The sequence below is a fragment of the Salminus brasiliensis genome, chromosome 2, assembly GCF_030463535.1.
Source record: "Salminus brasiliensis chromosome 2, fSalBra1.hap2, whole genome shotgun sequence".
Taxonomy (NCBI): domain Eukaryota; kingdom Metazoa; phylum Chordata; class Actinopteri; order Characiformes; family Bryconidae; genus Salminus; species Salminus brasiliensis.
This window is the reverse complement of record NC_132879.1, coordinates 10777024-10788524: the sequence shown is the minus strand read 5'-3', so window position 1 is coordinate 10788524 and position 11501 is coordinate 10777024. Positions and strand designations below refer to the sequence as shown.

At 40.5% G+C, this 11501-nt stretch overlaps 1 protein-coding gene across 2 annotated transcripts in view; it reads left to right on the top strand.

Moving 5' to 3' along the window:
• The first annotated feature begins 3051 nt into the window (after positions 1-3051).
• The window catches only part of anxa6 (annexin A6), a 29770-nt gene continuing 21320 nt past the window's right edge, over positions 3052-11501 (top strand). For both annotated transcript variants that reach the window (XM_072674315.1, XM_072674313.1), the window contains exons 1-4: positions 3052-3146; positions 6548-6604; positions 11101-11185; positions 11388-11482. In XM_072674315.1, coding sequence (XP_072530416.1) covers positions 6596-6604; positions 11101-11185; positions 11388-11482 — 189 coding nt within the window. In that variant the 5' untranslated portion in view covers positions 3052-3146; positions 6548-6595. The remainder of the gene's footprint in view (positions 3147-6547; positions 6605-11100; positions 11186-11387; positions 11483-11501) is intronic.

Here is an 11501-nt window from a genome sequence, read left to right as displayed (position 1 = left end):
GGGGGGCCAGATGTGTTTTTCCTGCTCAAGCACATCTGAGTTTGGGATTGAATATGTGAGGAGTTTGGTGTGTCTGTGTGGGTTTCCTCGGGTTACTCTGGTACATATGGTGGATGAACTGGCTATACTAAATGACCCCAAGGTGTGACTGGATGGGTGTTTGATGAACTAGTACCCTGTCCAGTGGGGGAGGTGGCTCTGGACCCACTGTGACCCTTGCTAAGAAGCAGATAAGAAGATGGATATATGGATGGATGGATACACTTAATCCACTAGTGAAAGCCCTGCTAGCCCTTGAAGGTCCTGGCTCAAGGGTCCAATAGTGGCAGTTGCCGAGCCAGTGTATAAAACCCAACCCTGTCATCAATAGCCTGGAGCTCTAACCACTGAGCCACCACTGCCCTATCCTTGCCCTACATCTCTGTGTAATCCTAATATACCAACATTTGGGACTGAGTCAGCACAGATGAAACTGTAAACCATGTAAACCACTTTAAGAGAATACAGTGTTCTGGAGAGCAGCTCATCACCATCAGACTCGTTTGCTAGTTATGGGAGTACGGGTAGCTGTGTGAACCAGGCCTCGTAACTGCAGCTTTTGCTGTGCCAGTGTTCGCAGAAGAGGAGCTCAAACTCAGCATGTTTCATTCCAGGGTAAAATAACAGGGTGGTAAATAAGCTTGTTAAAGCACATCTGACCATTTTTCACCCCACCAAAGGTTGCAGAATTGCTATTTATGCATTAAAGGGCACTTTTAAATTAGATAGATTCTTTGCCCAGTTCTTAGTATTTTTGGAAAACCTTTTGTGAATGGTTCTATATGGATATATTGCTTAGAGTGCAAGAAAGCTGCTTTGGGACAATATCTGATGTAAAATTTGCTGTTTTAATCTGTGAGCTAATCGGTTAGGTTTTTTATCCAGGTGATATTTCTGTAGTCATGTGAGGGAAGGTTTGAGATGGGGGTGCTGCAGGAAGCTAAGTCACTTCCCGTAAATCTTCAGATAATTAGTAGCTGAGTCACATCCAATTCTGGAGACTGATTATGATACTTTAGGAGTTTAAACTATAAGTGTCCTAAAGCCCACCCAACTTTCTCTCTCCCTCTCTTTCTTTCTGTTTCTCTTTCTATCCCCAGACCACCCCATCCCCCATTCCCTCGCTCCATGTTTGCACTGCTCTGAATTCTTCAGCTTCTTACCGGATTGACCCCTGTGCTGGGACCGAAATAGCTCTGTCAGGACCTCAGACCAGGCTGGATATGCTGAGCCATGGAGCTCACACATCACGCACACTGCTCACCTCTCTCCTCTGATTCATACAAGTGTGTGTTTGCTTTTACCATTCCTACAAGCCTTTTGAGCTCTACTCCTGCACTTTAATTTAACATGCTTACAAACAGTGAAAACTAGGGAGACGCTTCTGACTAAACAAGGCAAAGCCTGCTGAGGCTGAACTTGATATATAGCCCCCATTTCTGGCTGGCTTTTAGTTCAGCTGTAATTGAAAGCTTTTAACAGACTACATGCAGCAATAACTACCATAAGTCACCCATAAGCACACACTGCACTCATTAATGTATGACATTAACACCTCATAGTGCTTCACTGAGTCTTCTGCATCAAAATCATGGAAATGAATGTGGCCAAAACTCAGACATATTCTGGTGGTGTTATTTATGGCTTTGCTGTGTGGTATTACTCTCCGTCCCCAGCATCTGCTGCACTCCACACCTTTAAACTACATATCTGTGCAATCCTGATGTACCGACACTTTAATATAGGACTGATTCAGCACAGACCCTTACTAAAGACGTCCACTACAGTGCACCAGCATAACAAAGAACTTATGTGGTGTTTCTACCATTTCTTAGTCATTAATAAGTAATTAATACCCCTAATGCAATTAAAGTAGTTGGTTGGTGTGGCGCAACAGATAACACCACTATCTGCCAGTGAGCTATTACGCCATGTGGGAGATGGAGGGTTCGATCCTGGGTGACTATGCTGCGTTACACTTATAAGAGTCCTTGGGCAAGACTCCAAACACTACATTGGCCCACATCTGTAATATGAGTAACCTTGTAAGTCGCTCTGGATAAGAGCGTCAGCTAAATGCCATAAATGTAAATGGATGTCTCAATCAAATAGGAAAATAAAAATGAACAGAAAAAGATTATACAACATATTTAATAAAATAAATGCATGTAAAGCAAAAACAAAAGATTAAAATAAAATCTAATAAAAAATATTGTTTTAGTGTAAATTAATTAATATGTTTCCCATAAATGTGTATTTATTATTTTTCTAAAATGTGATTAGGAAATAATAAAAATATACAAAAATATATTATAAATATGTAAAACTAGCACACCTGCATGCTAATGAAGAATATTTAAACAAATAATTGTCTTTCAAAAATGTTTTTAGCACTGATGAAATAAATAATATATTTATCAAAATAAAAATATTTAATAGAAATAGAAATATAAAATATAAATAAATAAATAGTGTTAATATCTGGCAGATAGTGGTAATATTAATAAATAAATAAATTTATGTATTTTTTTATTTTAAATATGGTTGCCATTGTGGTTGCTAATAGGAACCATTTTTTTTGCCACGCGAGCAACGACATCACGTGGGCCCGTTTTTCGTTTGGTCACTGCAGGGAAACCGTTCATCCCACTCGGCTTGGCAAGCGGTGTACCATAGAGATGCTGTTTTTTTGTTTTCCCACCCGTATTCCGATAGGCCCCGCCCTCCGCGCTGCGATTGGCTGATATCTAACACTCGCACGCACTCTGACGTTCAAACAAAAGTTCAAACGTTCGGTTCAAACGGGTTCCACTCGTTCCATTCAAACGTTCCGACTGTTCTAAAGCCTTTCTTCTTTTTTTTTTTTCTTTTTTTTTAGCGTTCTAGAACGGCCCACTGCTTGGCAGGCTGCACTGCTAGCCAGCCAATCGTAGAGCAGGAAGGCGGGGCCTGTCGGAATACGGGTGGGAAAAGCGTCCACTGCCACTGCGCGTATGACGTCAGAGCCGCAGGAGCGAAGAACAGCTGTTTCTTCTTAAGGTCTCATTCAGGCTGAAAGTGCGGACTGGGGCTTTTCTGCTGTGCAGCACGAAATCACGCTACACGAGGTGAGTTTCTCTCATTCAGCAGTGCCAGTATTGCCTTTTACACTTATGTATGGTATGTTTTAAAAGAACGGTGTATGGGCTGTTTAGTGTAAGTTGTAGGCAGCCAGTTTGCATATAACATGGTATAACCCACTTCTTATGATCAGTCAAGAGGGAAAGTGATCAGTTTAGCAGTTCTTTTGCACCTCCTAAACATGACACACCTGCACTGTATGCAACCGTGTGAGTGTATACTGTCCCTAAACTGTCTCCTGCCTCTTTCTATACACTGAGTAATGTATTATGTATAATGTATACTATATAATGTTATTATGAGTGCATGTAAGCTCTATGGAAAGTGGGGTTTTGCCCTCAGGGTGTGGCAGTGCTCATGGCTGTCTGTCCTGGCCCTCGCATGTGTTACTCTCCCACCTCAACAGTCTATTTTTGGCCTCCAGATTAGACTTCATACAATGTAGTAATGTGTTACTGCTTACTTCCATCTTTTATGACTGCTGTGAAGAGCTGGGTGATGTGTAGACTAATAGTGGGCATATCAGGCAATGGCCTCTTGTGCAGGACCACAACTTTAAGGCCAGATTAGGGAGGGATGATTGGAGGATCATGATCTAAATTGTCTCAGTTCGGCTGTTTAAAGGTTGCCGTTGTTTTCTGACAGTTGACGGGATCACTGGACTGAACCTGGTTACTGGGTTGAGGAAAACTAGATCTCCTCTGTGGATCTGGAGTGTATGGGTTACTTAGCAGTTTAGCATGATGATAATGCAGATTTTGAGTTCTGCCCGGGTGTTTCTTACAGTAAACTCAGAAATAACTCAGCCAGTTTGCATTGCTTTGCATGCACTTACTGATTAGTAATACTTAGGGTGTAATAAAAGGCACAGAGCATAAGGGGTTATGCCTTGTTCTGGACTATATTTGAATATGTTCAGTGACTACAGTTCAGTCCTTACAGCACTCCTTTCTTTACCAACTGCATATTTTTCACCCTGTCTACAACATATATATATATATAGAAATATTTATCACTGTCCAAACCCACCAGTAAACCTACCACCACCATGTGTCTTCTAAATGTAATATGTAATGATGATTATGATGATAAAATAGTGGGAAATATTAAAGAAATATATGAAATATATAATAATATAGTATTAAATAATAAGTAGAAAATACACTGTAGGCCTTCTCAAAACTATGGTAAAACAGTGTATCAGACATCAGCATGATAATAATGCAAATTTTGAATTCTATATGGGTGTTTCTTAAAGTAAGAGACATAATCTGCCACATAGGGCTGGTTTCTAGGGCAGGGTTTAATTCAAGTTGTGGAATATATATTTTCATGTGTTGTCTGGCACTGTAGTCTCCTTTTTTAATCTGTATTACTCTAGGATTAATTTTAGCTCAATTTGTGCCATTTTCCATATAGCTGGACCAATAGGAATTCTCCAGAATGACTATATAATTACATTAACATCCACTGAGAGTCAACCTCTTAACCCCCTGGTTTCATTTCCCCATTGTTATATTAAATATAAACTTAGAAACAACTCAGCTAGTTTGCATTGCTTTGCATGCACCGACTGATTAGTAATCTTTAAGGTGTAATAAAAGTCACAGAGCATAAAGGCGTCATGCCTAATAAGTTCAGTGACAACAGTTCCCTAGTTCAGTGTCACAGGACTCACAGGACTCCTTTCTTAGCATATCATGGATTGTGTCGCCTGTGTGGAGACATGTACCAACTGCATATTTTATTACAGAGGGAGCATAATTAGTTCTGTTTACTCTAATTTACTGTAGTTTTAGTGTGCAAACCAGGCAAGGGTCGCCATATCTAGAACACAGATATAGCCATTTTTCTATTTTGAAACGACTTAGAACACATTTACATTTATTTTTACATTTAAAGCATTTAGCAGATGCTCTTATCCAGCTTTGCTATTTACCCAAGAAAAACCTCAGCTAGTTTGAATAGACTAATAATTCAAAGCTACCTCTAAGCTTTAGACACTACTAAACACAAGTCAGTAAGGTACCTATAGTACTCTACTATTCACCCAAGTATTCTCAGAAGAGGTGGGTCTTCAGTCTGGGTTTGAAGACAGTGAGCAACTCTGCTGTTTGGATACCCAGGGGAAGCTTGTTCCACCACTTTGGTGCAGGACAGAAAAAACTGGACACTTGTCTTCTGTGGATTTTAAGAGATGGCGGGTCGAGCCGAGCCGTACTTGAAGCTCCAAGGGCTCTAGGTGTGGATCGGCTTTTGACCATTGCCATCAAGTACGGAGGGGCTACATCTACACCCTACATCTATCCCTTTTACCATAAATGTATGCTTCAGACCTTCGTAACACTATGGTAAAACAGTGTCTCAGACATCAGGCAGTGTATTTCTAACTTTCTGTGAGGGAACTTTTAGAGGCACTAACCTCTCCAGACGTCGGCTTCCATTCCCCACCACTGTGAACAGTCCTGACTCGCTTTTACACATCAAACCCACTCTACATGACTTTGTTTACATCCCAACCACTGAAGTATACTGTATAGAAATAGTCAGGATGTGTGTGAAGTCATGTTTTTGACATATTTGACATATATCGCCCAGCCCTGCTTAGAGAACGAGCACAGTGTTTAGAGCACTGGGGGGAGAAAGTATCCTGTGGAAAACGTGGCCTTGCTTTACAGTGCTCTGCCTGTGGCCAAGAGGCCTTTTCCACTGCTGCATCTGTCTGGAAGGGGGGGGGGGGTTACTACAGACTACACCATAGTCTCTGGGTTTGTTTAACCCCTTAACATACCAAGTCTTATATAACTACAGGGACATCTGTGCAAACTGGTGGGGCTATTCCTTGGTTATAGAAGTTTAGAAGTGATACCCGTTCAGCCTGCCGGCGAGCCAGAGGCTCTTTAAGGGGTTAAAAGACTTAGTTAATCTTACCGAAGGTGTGAACAACTAAGCACATTGCTGTTTTGGTACGATAAAGGAGTGGATGAAAACCTTAATGAAAGCCCACTGGAGTGGAAATGTCCCTCAGAAAGCTACCTTCAGTGTCAGTGTGTACATTGTGTTGTATACATTAACTGTCTCTGTTACGTCCACTGATTCATTCCTTTCAGCTGAGTCATAAATGAACTCCTAACCGTGTCCAAGAGCAGCTTTTAGTCTGAGGAGAAATGTAGGTGTTTCTTCCCCTCTTTTTTCTATTTGGAGAGGACCAGGGTCCAGTGTTTCATTCTACACTTGAGGTTAAGAAAAACAGTCAGTTTGCAATGTTTTCTATGTAATAGCTACAAATAAGCCTTAGGATATAACAGGCCTGGGGCCAGCAGGGGTTAACTGTACTGTAACTAAGCTTCTAGTGTCTAAAATCACACATTCATGTTTTTTTTCCCAGGTTAAATTTCAAGCATCATTCCACTGACACCCTCCATCTGAGACAATCATGGGCAAGGTAAGCCAAAGCTTCTATTCCTTCTATTTTAATGTAACAGCGGTTTATTCCAAGACCTGTTCCTGTTGCTCCATTCATTATGAAATGGGCAGCTAAACCATAAAATCCATTTAATGGGCAGTACTGTACTGAATATGATTACACATCATAATTTACACATCATTTAATTGAATGACAACTTTCTGCAGAGATGATGCCATGCTGTGTACAAACTCTGTGTCAGAATAGGGGAGAGAGAGAGAGAGAGCAGAAGGATGGGGGCATTTATTCAATTAGCATTCCTCAGCCATAAGTGGAATTACTTACAGATTTCAACAAGTAGCTTCTGTGGCTTCCTGACCAAATGCATAAAGCATCGTCAATACTGTTTTTATATAGCATTGGGCAAATTCTTTTTAGCGTAGACAGACTAACACACATACTGAGCTTGAAGTTTTGATGAATTTAGAGCTGCAAGTATCTTATAACATTACCTAATTAACAACCTTTGGAAACAGGCATTTTACTGTCATCCCAAAACTGTGTAACTTACTTTTGTAGATGTATGGCTAGCTAGCTAGATAGGCAGGCAGACAGACAGATAGACAGCGAGATAGAGGTAGATTGATAGATAGATATATAGATAGACAGACAGACAGACTTACATACAGGTATGTGGATGGATATATAGAGGAATGAACAGAGAGACAGACACACATGAGAGAGAGATAGAGATAGAGAGAGAAAGAAAGAGAGATAGATAGATTGACAGACAGACAGACAGACAGACAGACAGACAGATGGATGGATGGATGGATGGATGGATAGATAGAGGGATGGACAGAGAAACAGAGATAGACAGATAGATAGATAGATACATAGATGTCTTTTGTTATTATTATTATTAGTAGTAGTAGTAGTAGCAGTATTATTATTATTATTATTATTATTATTATTATTATTATTATTAGTAGTAGTAGTAGTAGCAGCAGCATTATTATAATTATTAGTAGTAATAGTAGTAGTAGCAGTATTATTATTATTATTATTATTATTAGTAGTAGTAGTAGTAGCAGTATTATTATTATTATTATTATTATTATTATTAGTAGTAGTAGTAGTAGCAGTATTATTATTATTATTATTAGTAGTAGTAGTATAATTATTCCAGTTGTATTACAATGTAGTTCTAATGCAGTCTGGTCACTGCAGCGTTTAATATATCAGAGCTAGTCACTACAGGATATACCACTTTATCTCCTAAATATGTGTGTGTGTGTGTGGGATGTTTGTTTGCTGAGGTCACTGTTGCTAGGGTGGCTGTTGTGAGTTAAACCTCACAGCTGTCCCTTTGAGGAGTGGTCTTAAAAATGGGCCTTGACAAGAAAGCTTTGCGCATGCATGGAGGGTTCTGGATTCATTCCAGTCCGAGATGCAGACGGGCAGGAGGGGGAGTTATGGGACAGTAAGGAGTGGACGCAGAAATGCACAGTCATGTAGCATTAGTGCTCGCTCAGACACAAAACCTCTGTGTCTGTGAAAAGAGTGAACGATACCCCTGCAGTCTGAATGGAGCTGCATGTGTAAGGTGAAACCCATACTGTCTCAAACACACACACACACATGCATGCACTGCACCCAACCGATGAGGCCACTGGGCAGCTGCAGACTTGGACAGGTGTCAGCTGTCTACCCACTATTCCCTGCTTATAGCTTCCTAGGCTGTGCTAAATGTCGCCTAAAGCCCACCAGGGCATTTTGCAGGCCGTAGGCGAAGCTGCACTGGACAGAAGAGTGGCTTTAGGTGGCTTCTTTCACTTTGGAAATGCACAGTAACACATACGTGGCAATTCACACATGTGTGGCCCAGAATAACTGCTTTAGTTAACGGCCAACTGCAGCAATTATGGTTCAGTTGGTTTGGAAGGCATCCATGTGCTTCACTGTGGGGTTAGGACATTTGTGAGCTGCCTGTAACTGACCCAAACACTTCATTGCTACATTAGACTCATAGCAGGAAATACATTAAATTCCCATGCTGAAAACCTCAGCTCAAGAACAGATGATCTAAGCTGGCCTTTGATGGCCAAAGTGCTTGAAAAACAGGTCATCCAGGTCAAAATATTCCCCAACTCTTGACCAGCCCATTTGATTTTGGACTCATTTGATCTTGTTGGTCATGCTCATCAACCATTGTGGTCATGCTGACTGTGATGGTCGACCAGTATGATGATGCTGGTCATGCTGATTGACCAGTATGGTTATCCTTGTTGACCAGCGTGGCCATGCTGGTCATGCGGATTGACCAGCTTGGTCATGCTGGTTAACCAGATCTTGACCAGCTTAGTGTATGTTGCATTTGATTTTGGACCAGTTTGATCATGCTGGTCATGCTCATCAACCAGTGTGGTCATGCTGGTCATGATGGTCGACCAGCTTGGTCATGTTGTTTGACCAACTTGGTCATGCTGGTTAACCAGCTCCTGACCAGCTTAGTTTGTGTTGCATTAGAATTTGGGCCAGCTTGACTGTGCTGGTCATGCTCATCAACCAGTGTGGTCATGCTGGTCATGCTGATTGACCAGCTCGGTTTTTCGTGTTCCTTGCTGGTGGGTTTCCTTGGTCATGCTGGTCGATCAGCGTGGTCACTTTTTGGTTCATTTAGGGTGAGGAGGAAGTTGAGTGAATGTTCTTTGTGGCAGAACAACAGTACAATCAGCCCTGTGGTTCACAGGGTTAAAGACAGTGGATACAGCTGAAAAGGATGTTCTGCTCCAGGCTGGTGACAATCGTCACATGAGCCTGTCCCATTGTTGCTGTAGGTGTAACTGCTTGGCTAACTGCTATGCACTAAGTTAGGGAATATCTACATTATTGAACATAATAAGGGCTGGGCAATATGTTGTTGTTATAAACAACACAATGCCACAATAATCTTTTCTGTGCATTGCCGTTTATTTGAGACCCCTGAATAACTGCATGTTTAATTCAACAGACATTTAGAAGAGGCCCCTAGAGTGTGGTGTAGCTGTCTAAAGTTTCCCCCTATTGTCAGGGGCTCACAATACAGGAGTTGAAGAGAGCATAATTATCCCCTGCTAATTGAATGTAATGCTGCACATAAACATCATCATACTCAGTTTGACAAAAAGTGACACAAGTCATGCAGTTGGTATCAAAATAAAATCAATCAAAGCAATCAATATAAAATTAATTATTATATTGAAATCAATATAAAAAATAATACAATTCATAAATTTCAATTATGATATAATCCCTATTGTAGAATCCAGCTCAAGACTAGCTTTTTCTGGTAGATGGTCTAAACTGGTCTAAACATACCACTATGCTGGTAAGACAGCTTAGTACAGCATAGCAGATGTTTTTGTTTGAGCTTGATGGACTAGCTGGTTTATCGGCATGGCCAGCTCGACCAAACAGGTTAAATTATTGGGTAAAGCTTGGTCATGCTGGTTATATTGATCAACCTGCTTGGTCAAACTGGTTGACTAGTTTGGTCAGGTTGCTCATGCTGGTCCCCCAGCTTAACCAGCTTGATCCATTCAAGCTCATGGGGATGTGCTGTGTACAATGAATGATTCTTCAGTTTCAGTCAAAACTTGAGAAGTGATTGGGTGTTTTACGTAATCTAAACTTCAGATAATGTGTTAAATGTACTATCATCTAAATCAATAGCATTATGTTCTCATGTTCTGTAATATTCTGTATTAGTGGTCAGTGAGTATGTATACCTGTAAAACTCTATATAACATTAGACTAAACCCTAATAAACATGGAATCAGTGGTCAGTGAGAGGTCTGTGGTCAGTCAGGTCTTTAACAGAATTTGTGACAGATTGTTGCCATTGTTTGATGATCAGTACTTTCCAACTTTTCATGATTCCTTTCCTCCTAACTCTATATAATGTTAGAATAAACCCAAATAAACATTAAGACAGTGGTCAGTGAGAGTGTCTACCTGTAAAACTCTATATAACATTAGAATAAACCCTAATAAACATAAAGTCAGTGGTCAGTGAGAGTGTCTACCTGTAAAACTCTGTATAACATTAGAATAATCCCAAATAAACAAAAGGTCCGTGATCAGTGAGAGTATCTACCTGTAAAACTCTATATAACATTAGAATAAACCCAAATAAACATAGTCAGTGGTCAGTGAGAGTGTCTACCTGTAAAACTCTATATAACATTAGAATAAACCCTAATAAACATAAAGTCTGTGATCAGTGAGAGTGTCTACCTGTAAAACTCTATATAACATTAGAGTAAACCCTAATAAACATAAAGTCAGTGGTCAGTGAGTGTGTCTACCTGTAAAACTCTATATAACATTAGAATAAACCCAAATAAACATAAAGTCAGTGGTCAGTGAGAGGTCTGTGGTCAGTCAGGTCTTTAACAGAATTTGTGACAGATTGTTGTCATTGTTTGATGATCAGTACCTTCTAACTTCTCATGATTAATTTTCTCCCTGTTTTCATCATTTCTCTGTTTTAGGGATTCAGAGGCACAGTGGTAGATTTCCCTGACTTTGATGCTAACAGTGATGCCGAAGCCCTCTACAATGCTATGAAAGGCTTTGGTGAGTTGCTGCTTTTGAACCAACTAGCTTTCTGGGCTACCTGACTGGGCTGGATTAAGAGCATTCAGTGGCTAAGAAAACAGTGATTTTAGGATGTACAGGCTCAATTCAGGCTTTCGAAAAGACTTGCCTAAGATATCCACCAAGCTAGAAATGAAACTACTGATGTAAACTTGTGATATTTGTGACTGTGGTGTTTTAGGAAGTGACAAGGAAGCCATTCTGGACCTGGTCACCTCTAGAAGCAACGCTCAGAGACAGGAGATTCGCTCTGCCTACAAATCACTTTACGGGAAGGTACTGGACCATCTCCAGC